Source organism: Oncorhynchus mykiss, chromosome 10 (genome assembly GCF_057628025.1).
Source record: "Oncorhynchus mykiss isolate SJ-2025 chromosome 10, ASM5762802v1, whole genome shotgun sequence".
NCBI classification, from domain to species: domain Eukaryota; kingdom Metazoa; phylum Chordata; class Actinopteri; order Salmoniformes; family Salmonidae; genus Oncorhynchus; species Oncorhynchus mykiss.
In genome coordinates, this window is record NC_143031.1 from 65,283,834 (window position 1) to 65,300,931 (window position 17,098).

The 17,098-nt window shown below is 43.3% G+C and overlaps 1 protein-coding gene across 1 annotated transcript; it reads left to right on the forward strand.

Moving 5' to 3' along the window:
* The first annotated feature begins 1,399 nt into the window (after positions 1–1,399).
* LOC110534657 (uncharacterized) lies at positions 1,400–12,084 on the forward strand. Its single transcript, XM_021619582.3, has 3 exons — positions 1,400–1,863; positions 4,533–4,657; positions 5,526–12,084. Exons 1-3 carry the CDS (start codon positions 1,581–1,583, stop codon positions 6,672–6,674), a joined length of 1,557 nt encoding a protein of 518 aa, XP_021475257.3. The 5' UTR covers positions 1,400–1,580; the 3' UTR covers positions 6,675–12,084.
* The last annotated feature ends 5,014 nt before the right edge of the window (positions 12,085–17,098 follow it).

Here is a 17,098-nt window from a genome sequence, read left to right on the forward strand (position 1 = left end):
AGGGAGTTGGAGGTTGCCCCTTCTGTGGTGATAGGGGATGTTCCTCTGTGTTTACTCCCAGATCCTGTTGTTGATCTAACCTCGGTAGAGAAAATAAAAGTTTGGTCAGAAGTCAGCAATATAGGGAAACTGGTTGAAAATTACATTGGTATAAGTTTATTTTATTTTTTTACCCCTTTTTCTCCCCAATTTTGTGGTATCCAATTGTTTTTAGTAGCTACTATCTTGTCTCATCGCTACAACTCCCGTACGGGCTCGGGAGAGACGAAGGTTGAAAGTCATGCGTCCTCCGATACACAAACCAACCAAGCCGCACTGCTTCTTAATTAACACAGCGAGCATCCAACCCGGAAGCCAGCCGCACCAATGTGTCGGAGGAAACACCGTTCACCTGGCAACCTTGGTTAGCGCGCACTGCGCCCGGCCCGCCACAGGAGTCGCTGGTGCGCGATGAGTCAAGGATATCCCTACCGGCCAAGCCCTCCCTAACCCGGACGACGCTAGGCCAATTGTGCGTCGCCCCACGGACCTCCCGGTCGCGGTCGGTTGCGACAGAGCCTGGGAGCGAACCCAGAGTTTGGTATAAGTTATGAATTTTTACCGCTTTTCACAGGTGGATCTAATGATCCAGATAGTAGGCGCACATGTTTACGTTCCTGAATTTGATGTGCAGATATGTAGAAGACTAACAGATGAACTTTCCATATACTCAGTTGAACTGTGGAGGATGTACAACCTGTCAGAATTATAGTATGCTCAGATTCCCTGTCTGTATTGAATAGTTTATCATCTGGCAAATTGAATAGGAGTGATCTACTATTGGAGGCACTAGGTATAGTAGTGAGATTCTGCTGGGTGCCAGCCCATTCGGTTGTGGAAGGGAATGAAATTGTAGACCAGATAGCCAAAAGAGCTTTGATACAAGATATAATTGATATTAATGTTCCACTGGGTAGAGGAGAGGCCAAATGTAAGATCAAAGCCATTTTGATAGATGTGTTGCAGAAGAGGTGGGATTCTGAGCCCAAGGGCCAGGATTTATATGCCCTCTAAAGAAAGGTCGGTGGACCAAGATTCAAAGGTCAGATTAGGAAGTTAGATGTGGTGTTTGGTAAGCATATGAATGCTTTGCGTCTGGAGTGCATGGTTGATGTAATGGTGGAGCATGTGTTGTATTGTTGCAGGTATGTTGAAGAGAGGGAGAGATTTAAGTCTAGGGTCTTTAAGGTTGGGGGATGGGAAAGGGTCTGTTGGAAGTTAGTAGGGCTCTTTTTTATTTTCTTAGTAGTATGAGGATTTAGGTTTATGGGTTTCTTTTCATTTCTACCAAAGTAGAGCTTTGGGAATCGTGATTGACCACGCACTCCAGCACAATAGGTGGCGGCATGCACCTTTAAACGTTTGTTTAAGACCGCCAATCTACTGAAGAAGTAAACGGAATCAAGAACGACCAGCGGCCAATAACAATTTCAACGTTTTTGTTATTTATACGGTTGTAGGCGTTATTAACCCTGGAACTCAAAATATGACGGGCCTTGTTTGATAGATGTTATCTAGGTAATGCTAGCTAGCTGTTAACAATGGCTAACTGTGTGGTTTTTCACACTCAAATAGCCTCCGTTATGGAGGTGCTAGCGAATGCAGCCGTGGCAGAGATCTGTAAACTCGTAGACGACGACTATGCAGTGTTACAATTGGAAATAACTCAAAGCCAGAAAGAAAACAGGGCATTGCGGAGGAAACTACAGCTAATGGAACTGAAGGTGGCACGGGAGCGCGCAGAAAGGACAATCCGAGAGCGCGTCGTCGCCAGTCGTCCCAGTAGTGTCAAGATCCTCGACCAATACAGAGAGATGGCAAGAGGTACATTTTGCAGAAGGACGAGGCTTCTGGGCCTGTCGCCCCGTTCCCCTCTGCGCATGTGTAACTTTAGATGCGTTATTAACCACATAGTTAATTATCCAGAATTGGGTCTTTGACAGTTTTGGGATATTGTGCCATAATTCCTCTGATTACTTAGCAATCTTGCACAAAGACACTATCATATTCTAACCAGTTTTGTATTTTTTACGGCATTTCTTATTATTTACTCAATGAAAATAAGATGATGCATGGAACATAACTTATTGACATACTATTTATAGATTGATTATGTTAAGTGTTTGTTACCTTAAATCCGTGCCAATTCTAGACAGCGTATGTGTCTGAATACCCATACTACATACTTAAACTGCATACTGTGTACCCATTGTCGCATACTATTTAGCAAGTATCATCAGTAAAGAAATATGCAGTATGCAACGCAGTAGCTGCTCCTGACTGGCTGAGTAGGTGGGGCAGGGCTGAGTGTGGGTGGATTTTTACAAATTCAACAGATATTACGTTAACCAACCTGATAATGGCTCATTTCCAATTTGATTAATTTCTCTAAACTCTAAATAGAATAGGAATAGAGCTTTAGGCCTACTCAGGCTGGTTATAGGAAACTTGCCACATTAGACCTACACTGTAGCCCAGAGGTCAGCCTGGTCTCATAGACTAGACGTAACATTGTAAATGTAAATCCGGGAGATCAAATTAGTATGACATGTTAGGCATGGTTACACCTTTAACTACTTTTTAGGTACTTTGCAACTACATAGCATGTTAGCTAACCCTTCTCCTAAATTTAACCCTGACCCCCTAGCCTAGCTAACTTTAGCCAGCTAACCCTCTAGCTAAAATGTGTAACATATATTTTGCAAATTTGTAACATATTGTAAGTTATGCAAATTCGTAACATATCACACAAAATGGGTGATGGACATCCACAAAATAATACATACCATACAAAATGTAACATATCATACTAAATAGAGTGTACGGATTTATGTACAGAATCATACGAAATGCTCTGAGACAAGGTTCCAGGGGGTAGGCAACCCTGGAGTGCTACAGGCACTTCATGGTTTGGATTTAACTGACCTGGAAGATTTATGTACAGAATAAGTTTTGGAGAAGGGTTAGCTAACATGCTATGTAGTTGCAAAGTACATAAAAAGTAGTTAAAGGTGACAATTAGCTAAAGCTGTCCATCATGAGATTCAGACTCGCAACCTCGCAACGTTTGGTATATTCAATGACAGCCTAGGAACAGTGGGTTCCGGGGCAGAACGACAGATTTTTACCTCAGCTCGGGGATTTGATCTTGCAACCTTTCGGTTACAAGTCCAAAGCTCTAACCACTAGGCTACCTGCCGCCCATTTAAAAAGTACTGAAGACAAAAACAGAATATGGTTCCATTTCAACATATTTATTAGTGAAACCAGAATGCTGTAACATATATTTTGTGTGGAAATGTATATATAAAAAAGGAAATATCACATTTACATAAGTATTTAGACCCTTTATTCAGTACTTTGTTGAAGCACCTTTGGTAGTTTGCCGAATTTGCCGAAATTTCAAAAAATCTGTTTTCGCTTTGTCATTATGGGTATTGTGTGTAGAATGAGGGGAACAAAAATAATTTTGCCATTTTAGAATAAGGCTGTAACGTAACAAAATGTGGAAAAAGTTGAGGAGTCTGAATACTTTCCGAATGCACTGTATATAAATTAAATCAAAATAGCCTAGTACACACACCAAAACTTTTCAAATGTTCAAATAAAAAGGCAGACAGTCGGATGCATCGCAAATTCAGAACCCCTGGACATCAACATCAAACTAAAGCACTGATCATTGGGAACGAGATCAGAATTACTGGTAAGGCTTCATCCATACGTTAAATAATTAAATAGGTAAAGCCTAGCCTGCAAAACTAAAACAATCCATGTTAAAATCAAAAGGCCTGATTAACATGACATCAATAACGCAGCCACATCCCGAGTCACCAGTGCCGACACGTTCAGAAATCAAAAGATGAAGTATTTAGTTTAAAAGCTCTGACGATGGCCAAGAGAACAATAAACACGTTTCAATTATGTAGTGCCTACAATTCAATACTCAATTATTTTAAGGAGAACAAAATCTACATCTTCCCAATTAAGTAGCTTAGTTTTGTTGTTTGACTACTCAAAGAGAAGTAGGGCCCATCACTCGCAGCCCACCTCTTCCAATGCATTGTGGAAAAGTGTGCATCTAATTCTACTAGATAAAGAGCTGAGAAGAGTATAACATCCAGGCATTTAAACCATCAAAACTTTCAAAAATTCACATAATATAGAACATTCTATTTTATCGCATACTGGGAATGTGTAATGCGCGATTGCATTGTTTCACGCTATTCGGTGATTTCAGTAGCGCATCCCCTTATCTAATTGATTGGCTGTTGTCAAAGGCGGAATTAGTATTTAAGGTACACTAGATTTTTAAAATGTCGCATACTATTACACTTTGTTTTCGCATACTCAAACAGCATACTATTTAGGATGCAAGTATGGGCATTCGGACACAGTCACAGTCAAAACTGTCAATAGTGTACTATATAGTGTTGAGCATTGACAGTAGTTAACCTAACCACCTCTTTAACCCCCAATCACTCTCTCCGGTGAAGGACATCTCACTGGAGGCCACAGGAGTTTTGTGAAGCCAGTGAGAGACAATACATGGAGACACGACCAACCAATCACTGTTGATGAGGGGAGTGGAACCTCAACCCAGCACATTATGGTGATAGAGGTTAGTGTCATAGTGTACCATAAAAAAATTACAGTACATTAAATGTGGCTAGATTATTTCGGGGCTCCCGAGTGGCGCAGTGGCCTAGGGCACTGCATCTCAGTGCTAGAGGTGTCACTACAGACCCTGGTTTGGTTCCAGGCTGTATCACAACCGGCTGTGATTGGGAGTCCCATAGGGACTGGCCCAGCGGCGTTAGGGTTTGGCCGGGGTAGGCTGTCATAGTAAATAAGAATTTGATCTTAACTGACTTGCCTAGTTAAATAACAGGTCAATTAAAAATACACATTTTAAAAATCAGAAAGGCTCCACTCAGCTATTCACTTGCTCATATGTGTAACGGATGTGAAACGGCTTTTGTGGAGCGATGGGTAACGATGCTTCGTGGGTGACTGTAGTTGATGTGTGCAGAGGGTCCCTGGTTCGCGCCCGGGTATGGGCGAGGGGACGGTATGAAGTTATACTGTTACATTGATGCTGTTGACCCGGATCACTGGTTGCTGCGGAAAAGGAGGAGGTCGAAAGGGGGGTGAGTGTAACGGATGTGAAACGGCTAGCTAGTTAGCGGCGGTGCGCGCTAAATAGCGTTTCAATCGGTGACCTCACTTGCTCTGAGACCTTGAAGTAGTGGATCCCCTTGCTCTGCAAGGGCCGTGGCTTTTGTGGAGCGATGGGTAATAATGCTTCGTGGGTGACTGTAGTTGATGTGTGCAGAGGGTCCCTGGTTCGCGCCCGGGTATGGGCGAGGGGACGGTCTAAAGTTATACTGTTACACATGTACATCCTAATTTATAGAGAGACTTCCCTTTCACATTGTTATCCAATTCAACTCATGTACTGATAATAACCTCCGTTCTTCTTGAGTCAGTCTGCAGATACAGAGGCTGCAGGTCCTGGAGGATCGTCTCTGGTAAAGCAGGAGAGGACTGAAGGAGACCCACAACAAATCAGAAACATCCAGACTGGAGTAGCGGCTGGAGTAGCGCCCCCTGTGGCCACAAAGGACCTCACCTCCTCGCCCCAGCCCAGGGCAAAACGCAACATCACAGAGAACAGTGGAACAATGAACGAGGTCCTCAAGTCAGAGACAGACACAGAGACTTTAATTGTAACACAAAGGCTTTTACATACAGGATCTGTCCTCAGGTCAGACCCAGAGGGGCTGGGGCCACTGGGCTGTCCTCCTGCTCCCGGCTCAGAGTATTTACTTTACGGTAACCTGAGCCCAAGGACAGTTCATTCCCAACGGGACGCATTAGAGACTGGCAATGATCCGTCTTGTTCCTACACTACAGAGATCGAGCCTGGCAACATATCCTTGGGTTTAGAGACACAGAATGATCTGTCTAGAGGGAACTTGAACCAGTACAGTAGTAGTGTATACACTGAAGGGTGCCTAGATAAGAAAGGGGGGGTTATAGTCGTAGGTGTAGAGACTGTGAAAGTGGAGGGCGATACTTCTCCCACATGGAATGTAGATGGTCATCTAGGAGACAGACACTCACAGGGCAGAGATTTGTTAGATTACAGGGGAAGCTTAGGGACAAATCTAAATGTTGCCATCCACTCCCCTTTACACGCGTTCAGGGATCGCGACCCAGTGTCCACGACGATGGGGCCTTCCGATTCACACAGCAGCATCCTTTTCGATCAGGTATTGAACTCAAAGGGCCAAAAGGCCAAGGCTCAGGCAGTGGGAGCAACATCAGACAATAGTAATGAGAAACAGTTTCTCTGCGTATTCTGTAACAAAGGCTTCAGCTGCCTCCAGAAGTTGGAGATCCACAAGAGGGTCCACACAGGGATTAAACCCTTCAGCTGTACCCAGTGTCACATGCGCTTTGCACACTCGTCCAGCCTTAAGAGGCACCAGAGGGTCCACACAGGGGAGAAACCCTACAGCTGTACCCAGTGTCACATGCGCTTCGCCCAGGCTAGCAACCTGAAGATACACCTGAAGGTCCACATGAGAGATGCCGATCGCCTGTATGGACTGCGGGAAGAGGTTCTCCGATAGGTGCTACCTCATGATACACCAGCAGAAAAACCATTCCACTCTATAACATAGAAAGTAACCTTTGGGGGGGATCACGTGACCCTTGAACGAGATGGCGGCATGAACTAAGAGCTCTGCACAAGTAGTTTCCAATTCCTAATCTTACCACCACTCCAAGTTCAAACTCCTTTAGCTTTAGTTAAAACAAGTCATGGCGGCTACAAAAGGCGATACTACAGGTGACATTTTTACCCGGACTCGAGCATTAGCGACGGAAAAAGCCTCCAAGAAGAAGCTAGCTTCAGAAAAAGCTAGCGCCATTAGCCAGGAGCAAGAGGACCCGCTCCCCCCGAGGCCCAACGAATGTCAACCTCGCACTCTGTCGAATACATCCTTTCTGAGTTGAGATCCAAACGTACAGAACTCAACACTAAATTAGATGCCATTAATTCTCAGCTCAGTGCGATAGTGACAATCCTGGAAAACGCTTTGCCTGACATCAACAACGAGATGTCCAGGCGCCCCACGTTTATGGTTAAGGCAGAGGGGCGAATCCAATCCATGGAAAACTTATTGACAGATGCCATGGAAACAATAGCATATGCTAAAAAGAAAATAGAGCATCTGGAAGAGAAAACAGAGGACCTGGAAAACCGGGGGCGAAGGAATAATTGTGTTCTATTAAATCTGGGCGAAAAAGAAGAGGTAAACATGCCACTGATCCGCTACCTGCAAGACAAACTTCCCGAGTGGCTCCACCTGTCCACCGACAGGCCCATAGAACTCGAGAGAGCTCACCGAGCACTGAGGCCCCCACCAGCAGCCAGACAACCACCGCGCCCAATCACCATACGTTTCCTGAGATTCACCGACAAGGAACGAGTCCTACAGGCGGCGAAAAACAACACCATCACAGTGGGAAACGCCAAACTCGCTTTACACCAGGACCTGTCAGCTGGAATACGCCAAGAGTTTGACGAGGTGAAGAAACACTCCATTGACCGAGGCATCTTCAGGCGATTCAAATACCCAAACAGGATTCTTCACCAAGGAGCCTTGCGACACTTCAAAACTCCCGAAGAGGCAAAACGTTTTTTGAAAGACAATCCTGGTCAATGAGAAACGGACCATTGACTAAATGCGATTAATGCTATTACTAAAGGAGGTAAGACAACATATAGCCGATAGCCAAAGACCCACCCGCCCCGCTATATGTCATCATAGCCGTCCAATCTATATTTATTTTCCTTTAGCTGAGAGGGATAGGCTCTATAGGCTAACCTACGCCTACTAATGTTTCAGCCTACTTTTATTTCCATGTTTTTTTGTTGCCATTATAACTTGTTGTTCCCTATGTCCCTTGGGGGAGGTATATGTAGGCTGGGCTATTGATTTTATTTTCTCCCTCTTTTAGTGTGGTCTGGACGGGGGCTACGTTGTCATTTACTCAATGCGGGGCGGAGAGGATGAGGCATTTCTTTGTTGGGGAGAGGGAGACGTTGTGCGTTACTAACTGTTCCCGGTTCTTGTTTTCATTTTTTATTTTTTATGCACACCATTTATTTTCCTTTTATGTGAACGCAGCTGTAACTATTATCCACTTTTACCCAGCGATGACTTGCACTAATGTTCGATTACGGTTCGATGACGATGACTAGTACCTTAAATCTATTGACATGGAACTGCCATGGTCTAGGGCATGCAATACAATGGAAAAAGATACTATGTGCTCTAAAAAAGGAAAAAGCAGACATCGCGCTATTACAAGAGACACACCTCTGTGATGCTAAACATGCCAAACTCCGCAGAGCTTGGGTGGGACAGGTGTATTTCTCATCTTTCAAATCAAACAGTAGAGGCACAGCCATACTTATCCATAAAAATGTTCCATTCATAATTGACAAAAATATATCTGATCCGGGTGGGAGATTTATTTTGATAACTGGGTCACTGTATGGTCAACCAATTACTATCTTAAACATATAAGCCCCTAACACAGATACTCCTGCTTTCATGTCAAAAATGATAACCCTGTTCAATGAGCATTGTGTTTCCTTTGGCGTGGGGGCCAGAGATTATAATTGTACCCTTAACCCAACCCTAGACAAATCTTCTCAAGTCCCCACCACAAATCCTAGATCTGCAAAGATGTTGAACTCTCTTACTAAAGAGATGGGACTGATAGATATCTGGAGAGAGACTAATAGCTCATCTATGGACTATACATACAACTCTAATGTCCATAACACCTATTCCCGTATAGATTACATTTTTATCCCAAAGAGTTTCATAAATTCAGCCACTTGTACAATCGGACCCATAGCACTTTCAGACCACGCCTTTGTCCACCTCCGCTTTGACCTCTGCAAAAACATCCCGAGGTCAAAAAGCTGGAAATTCAACACCTCCATGCTATCAAACGAAGCGTTCCATACATTGGTAACTACATGGATAGACAACTACACACAAGACAACAAAGATTGTCCTGTTTCTCCGGCCACAATGTGGGACGCTACTAAAGCCACACTAAGAGGTCATCTAATTGCATATGCTTCCTCTAAGAAAAAAGCAATGGAAGCACACAGGCTAGATCTTGAAAGGGAGCTGGAATGCTGTGAAAAAATACATAAACAATCCCCAGACAGCACCTCCTGGAGTCAACTTAAAGCAGCCAAAGCCAAACTGAATTTGGACTACACTCGGGAGATAAAAAAAGTTCTTTACTAAACAGAAATACAATGAGTATAGCAATAGGCCCAGTAGATTGCTTGCTTACCAATTAAAAAAGAGCAGTCAGAGCGTACAATCATGGCTATCCGAACAGCAGAGGACGAGGTCACATATGACCCAAAAAAGATAAATTGAACTTTTCATGATTTTTACTGCAAATTATATACCTCTGAGAGAAAACACACGGAGGCAGAACTCCACTCTTTCCTAGAGGGAATCTCGCTACCTAAACTATCAGAGACCGACCAAGAATATCTCAACTCCCCCTTCACTCCTGAGGAGATCCTGGAGGCAATTACCTCCATGCCACCTAATAAGTCCCCAGACCCAGATGGATTCCCCAGAGAATTCTACAAAGCTTTTTGGCCCCAGCTCAGCCCTATCTTCATGCCAATGCTGGAGGATTTTTGCAAAAACTGAGTTCTCCCAGACTCAATGCGCACAGCTCGCATTACAGTGTGAGCTCAAAAAGGACAAGGACCCTCTATCCTGCTCGTCCTTCCGGCCCATAAGCTTGTTGGATTTCGACTTCAAAATAATTACCAAATTGCTTGCCAAAAGACTAAACACTCTTCTTCCCAAAATAATAAAAGCGGACCAAACTGGATTTATTAGAGACCGATACTCTTCTGATAACATTCGCCGTCTTTTTGATATTATTCATCAAGTAAACGCACAGAAGACCCCTGTCCTGCTGGCTTCACTGGATGCTGAGAAGGCGTTTGACAGGATGGAGTGGAGCTTTCTGTTCTCAGTCTTAGAAAAGCTTAGAGCCTCTGGCAAAGCTGATAAGGAGCAATCCAAGTATTATGGGTGTTTCTGCAGGCGGCCTGCAGCACAAGATTTCGCTTTACGCGGATGATGTCTTGCTCTACATATCCAACCCTGAGAAATCCCTCCCATTTTAGACACAATTGCTCAGTATGGCAAGTTTTCAGGTTATAAGATCAATTTGAACAAATCCACTGTCTGCCCTCTCAATATTACACTCACCATCTCTATGAAGACACTATGTCCTTTCCAATGGAAGACAGGGGTTTCAATACCTCGGGATCTTCATAACACCAGATCTGAATAGCCTTTTCAAGGAAAATTATCTTCCACTCCTGGATCGAATCAAGAACGATCTCCAAACCTGGATCTCCCTCCCAATTAGCTTAGTAGGAAGAATTAATGTCATCCGTATGAACATCCTCCCTAGACTGAACTATTTATTTCAGATGCTCCCATGCTATCTCCCAGTTTCCTTTATCAAAACAACCAACCAAAGCATCACCAAATTTATATGGGGAAATAAAAAACCTAGGATCAAGTTCTCCACTCTATCGAAACCTGAATCTAAGGGTGGTCTTGCCCTTCCCTCCCTTCAATTCTACTACTGGTCTGCCCAAATCCGCAACATGCTAACATGGATCACAAACAGACAAGAGTCAACGTGGATTCAGATAGAAGCCCAATCATGTGGTTCATTGCCCTTAAGCTCAATCATATTCATTAATAACTTTAGTGAAGTGGGCAACATAGCCAAAACCTTTGATTTACAGCACCCTACTAGCGTGGAGGGACTGTAAGAAATACCTGGGCATTTCCTCCCAAATATGTTCTCACTCGCCTATAGTAGGCAACCCAGACTTGCCAAAAGCCCTGAGGGATGCCAACTTTAATCTTTGGCATACTCTTGGAATCAGGACCTTTTCAGACTTATTTCATCAGAAAACCACTACACTGAAATCCTTTCAAGAGCTCTGCAGTGAATTCAATGTGCCAAGATCCCATTTAAAAAAATATATATCTTCAAATTAGACATGTAATTTCCTCATTTACTTCCAAGAGGAGGTTTAGAACTCAGCTGAATGAAGTTGAAACCCTTCTTGTCACAGCACAATCCATTAAAGGCTAAATATCTTTCTGAGAAAGGAGGCTCCTCCTTTACTCCTTTGAAAATAATCTGGGAAAAGGACCTTGGTCTGACTATCAGTGATGAGTTATGGGCAGAGGTTTGCAACAGGGTATACTGCACCTCTACTAATGTCAAAATGAAATAATCTAATTACACATTTTTGTACAAATTTTATTACACTCCTTTGAGACTCCATAGAATGAAAACAAATATGTATCCTAACTGTAAACCATGTACATCTGAAAGTGGAACCTATATGCATGTATTTTGGAGCTGTAGAGAGATTGCCAGAATCTGGCAATCTATACATACTGCTGCACAGAAAATACTAGATGTACAGTTTGATATGACCCCGTGTATCTATCTTCTTAATGCCCAGCAGGACTTTGTTCTTGACCCTGACAGAGAGAATTTGCTTATGACTATTACATACTTTGCTAAGAAATGTATTCTCCTATTGTGGGCCTCTAATACCTCTCCTACATTTAAAATGTGGATTGACCAGATTGTTGACTTTCTCCCTCTTGAAAAGCTCACTTATGACCTCCACAAGAGACAGCCCAAGTTTGATAGACTCTGGTCTCCACTACTCAACTATATTTCAAACTGGACAGAGTGAACGGGGTGACTAGGGAAATGTGCAGATACATGTTGTGTAAGGTGCTGTAAAATCTAAACAAATTATTGGCTCGTCGTCTCAGCGAAGGCTAGAAATAGCTAATAAGAACCTTGATAGTGCTGCTTCAAGTTTTATATACACTGCTCAAAAAAATAAAGGGAACACTAAAATAACACATCCTAGATCTGCATGAATGAAATATTCTTATTAAATACTAAATACTTGTCTTTACATAGTTGAATGTGCTGACAACAAAATCACACAAATTATCAATGGAAATCAAAATTATCAATCCATGAAGGTCTGGATTTGGAGTCACACTCAAAATTAAAGTGGAAAACCACACTACAGGCTGATCCAACTTTGATGTAATGTCCTTAAAACAAGTCAAAATGAGGCTCAGTAGTGTGTGTGGCCTCCACGTGCCTGTATGACCTCCCTAAAACACCTGGGCATGCTCCTGATGAGGTGGCGGATGGTCTCCTGAGGGATTTCCTTCCAGACCTGGACTAAAGCATGGATGGATGGATGGAGTGAGACATGATGTCCCAGATGTGCTCAATTGGATTCAGGTCTGGGGAACGGGCAGGCCAGTCCATAGCATCAATGCCTTCCTCTTGCAGGAACTGCTGAAACACTCCAGCCACATGAGGTCTAGCATTGTCTTGCATTAGGAGGAACCCAGGGCCAACCGCACCAGCATATGGTCTCACAAGGGGTCTGAGGATCTCATCTCGGTACCTAATGGCAGTCAGGCTACCTCTGGCGAGCACATGGAGGGCTGTGCGGCCCCCCCCCCCCCCCCCCCCACACCATGACTGACCCACCGCCAAACCGGTCATGCTGGAGGATGTTGCAGGCAGCAGAACGTTCTCCACGGCGTCTCCAGACTCTGTCACGTCTGTCACATGTGCTCAGTGTGAACCTGCTTTCATCTGTGAAGAGCACAGGGCGCCAGTGGCGAATTTGCCAATCTTGGTGTTCTCTGGCAAATGCCAAACGTCCTGCACGGTGTTGGGCTATAAGCACAACCCCCAGCTGTGGACGTCGGGCACTCATACCACCCTCATGGAGTCTGTTTCTGACCATTTGAGCAGACACATGCACATTTGTGGCCTGCTGGAGGTCATTTTACAGGGCTCTGGTAGTGCTCCTCCTGCGCCTCCTTGCACAAAGGCAGAGGTAGCGGTCCTGCTGCTGGGTTGTTGGCCTCCTCCACGTCTCCTGATGTACTGGCCTGTCTCCTGGTAGCGCCTCCATGCTCTGGACACTACGCTGACAGACACAGCAAACCGCATTGATGTGCCATCCTGGATGAGCTGCACTACCTGAGCCACTTGTGTGGGTTGTAGACTCCGTCTCATGCTACCACTAGAGTGAAATCACCGCCAGCATTCAAAAGTGACCCAAACATCAGCCAGGAAGCATAGGAACTGAGAAGTGGTCTGTGGTTATCACCTGCAGAACCACTCCTTTATTGGGGGTGTCTTGCTAATTGCCTATAATTTCCACCTATTCCATTTGCACAACAGCATGTGAAATTCATTGTCAATCAGTGTTGCTTCCTAAGTGGACAGTTTGATTTCACAGAAGTGTGATTGACTTGGAGTTACATTGTGTTGTTTAAGTGTCCCCTTTATTTGTTTTAGCAGTGTGTAATATATATATATATACCAAACAAAAACGTTTTATTTTTTATTTTATTTCAGTTATTATTATATTTTTATTTTATTTTTTAAGCCTGTCACATCTGTGAATGTGGAATGTGTTTTATTGGATGATTGAAAAACAAGAATAATAATAAAACTTTAAATTGAAAAACTAGAGTAACAGATTTCCGTGTTGAATATTCCTGGGTAGAATATTGCATCCAGACCTTGTAGATATATAAGCCTACAAAGTCTGTTTATACAGTTGAAGTCTATCCACCATTACTAAATATATTTAAACTCGGTTTTTCACAATTCCTGACATTTAATCCTAGTAAAAATTCCCTTTTTTAGGTCAGTTAGGATCACCACTTTATTATAAGAATGTGAAATGTCAGAATAATGGTAGAGTGATTTATTTAAGCTTTTATTGCTTTCATCACATTCTCATTGGGTCAGAAGTTTACATACACTCAATTAGTAGTTGGTAGCATTGTCTTTAAATTGTTTAACTTGGGTCAAATGTTTTGGGTAGCCTTCCACAAGCTTCCCACAATAAGTTGGGTGAATTTTGGCCCATTCCTCCTGATAGAGCTGGTGTAATTGAGTCAGGTTTGTAGGCCTCCTTGCTCGCACACACTTTTTCAGTTCTGCCCACACATTTTCCATGGAATTGAGGTCAGGGCTTTATGATGGACACTCCAATACTTTTACATTTTTGTCCTGAAGCCATTTTGCCCCAACTTTGGAAGTATGCTTGGGGTCATTGTCCATTTGGAAGACCCATTTGCGAACAAGCTTTAACTTCCTGACTGATGTCTTGAGATGTTGCTTCAATATCCACATAATTGTCCTCGTGATGCCATCTATTTTGTGAAGTGCACCAGTCACTCCTGCAGCAAAGCACCCCCACAACATGATGCTGCCACCCCCGTCCTTCACGGTTGGGATGGTGTTCTTCGGCTTGCAAGCCTCCCCCTTTTTCCTCCAATGGTCATTATGGCACTTGTATTTTTGTTTCCTCAGACCTGAGGACATTTCTCCAAAAAGTACGATCTTTGCAGTTGCAAACCGTTGTCTGGCTTTTTATGGTGGTTTTGGAGCAGTGGCTTCTTCCTTGCTGACCTTTCAGGTTATGACGATATAGGACTCGACAGTCAACTGTGCCTTTATGTAAACTTCTGACCCACTGGAATTGTGATACAGTGAAATAATCTGTATGTAAACAATTGTTGGAAAAATTACTTGTGTCATGCACAAAGTAGATGTCCTAACCGACTTGCCAAAACTATAGTTTAACAAGAAATTTGTGAAGTGGTTGAAAAACAAGTATTAATGACTCCAACCTAAGTGTATGTAAACTTCCGACTTCAACTGTATGGATGTATGTGTTGGATCACCTACTCATTCAAGTTTTTGTACTATTCATTCTAAACATTGTAGTGAAGACATCAAACTTGTGAAATAACACATATGGAATTTACATTCTTCAAAGTAGCCACCCATTGCCTTGATGACAGCTTTGCACCCGCTTGGCATTCTCTCAACCAGCTTCATGAGCAATGCTTTTCCAACAGTCTTGAAGGAGTTCCCACATATGCTGAGCATTTGTTGGCTGCTTTTCCTTCACTCCAACTCATCCCAAACCATCTCAATTGAGTTAAGGTCAGGTGATTGTGGCGGCCAGGTCATCTGATGAAGCACTCCATCTCTCCTTGTTCAAATAGCCATTACACAGCCTGGAGGTGTTTTTTATTTGACCTTTATTTAAGTAGGCAAGTCAGTTGAGAACAAATTCTTATTTTCAATGACTGCCTAGGAACAGTGGGACAACTACCTTGTTCAGGGGCAGAATGACAGATTTTTTTTTACCTTGTCAGCTCGGGGATTCCATCTCGCAACCTTTCGGTTACTAGTCCAACGCTCTAACCACTAGGCTACCTGCTGCCCCAATGTGTTGGGTCATTGTTCTGTTGAAAAACAAATTATACTCTCACTAAACTCTAATGAACTTATCCTCTGCAGCAGATGTAACTCTGGGTCTTCCTTTCCTGTGACGGTCCTCATGAGAGCCAATTTCACCTTAGCGCTTGATGTTTTTTTTCTTTTTTTAAAGAAAGTTTAAAAGTTCTTGAAATGTCCTGTATTGACTGACCTTCATGTCTTAAAGTAATGATGGACTGTCGTTTCTCTTTGCTTATTTGAGCTGTGTTTTGCCTTAATATTGACATGGTCTTTTACCAAATAGGGCTATCTTCTGTATACCACCCCTACCTTGTCGTAACACAACTGATTGGCTCAAACACATTAAGAAGGAAATCAATTCCACAAGTTCACTTTTAACAAAGCACACCTGTTAATTGAAATGCATTCCAGGTAACTACCTCATGAAGCTGGTTGAGAGAATGAAGTGTGCGCAAAGCTGTCGATGGGTGGCTACTTTGAAGAATCTCAAATATAAAATATTTAGATTTTTTAACACTTCATTTAAGATGGGATTAATTTAAGATACTCTTTAAAGAGATGGGGTTTCAGAAATTTCAGAAGATGGGCAGGGACTCTGCTGTCCTAGCTTCAGGGGGAACCTGGTTCCATCACTGGAGTGCCAGGACAGAGAAGAGCTTTGATTGGGATGAGTGGGAGCTGATTCTCCGTAGGGGTGGGACAGCCAAGAGACCAGACGTGGCAGAACAGAATGGTCAGGTTGAGCAGTTCCCCTTGCTGCTTTGTAGGCAAGCACCATGGTCTTGTAGTGGATGCGGGGGTGACATGGAGAACTTGGGAAGGTTGAACACAGTCAGGCTGCAGTGTTCTGGATAAGTTGCAGGGGTTTTATGGCACAAGCGGGGAGCCCATCCAACAGAGTTGCTGTAGTCTAGACTGGAGATGACAAGAGCCTGGATTAGGACCTGAGCCGCTTCCTGTGGGAGGAAGGGTCGTACTCTACTGTTGTAGAGAATGAACCTGCAGGAGCAAATCACTGCTTTGAGGTTTGCAGAGAATGACAGATTGTTGTCCATGGTCACACCAAGGTTCTTTGCACACTGAGAGGAGGACACTGTGGTGGAGAGGACTTGGAGTGAGCATGGCTTCTCTTGGAGGAAGAGCAGCTCCTTCTTGTTGAGCTTGAGGTGTTGGACAAACATTAACCTGAGATGTCCCTCTGCGTGCCTGGCAGACGTGTATTTGCAGTTTTCATATTGTGTATGTAACACTTATGATTAATAAAGAAAAAATTTGACTTTTCATTGAAACACTCTTTAGTGTACATCACATCTTACCCTATTCTGCATACATCCAACAGCGCTTTATAACCAATATACACTTACTAAATATACCCCCACACTAACAAACACCTACTGTACACGTCAACATAGTTTAGTCAGGTTTGTCTGATTCATTTTGATTTATCATAGCTGACTCATGTTTACCCACAACATCATATTTATGTCCACCATGATGGGTTTAACAACAATGAAGTCATTCTGTAACTACAGCATAGGACTCAAATGTAGTGGGGGTGAGTAAACACTCCTTGTTGAAAGGG

Bases quoted from the DNA above. Each gene is read 5' to 3' on its own strand.
- LOC110534657 (XM_021619582.3), top strand. From the start codon at position 1,581: ATGGCTAACTGTGTGGTTTTTCACACTCAAATAGCCTCCGTTATGGAG. The intron at 1,864-4,532 runs GTACATTTTGCA...TCTCCGGTGAAG, and splicing joins ATACAGAGAGATGGCAAGAG to GACATCTCACTGGAGGCCAC. The intron at 4,658-5,525 runs GTTAGTGTCATA...TTCTTGAGTCAG, and splicing joins AGCACATTATGGTGATAGAG to TCTGCAGATACAGAGGCTGC.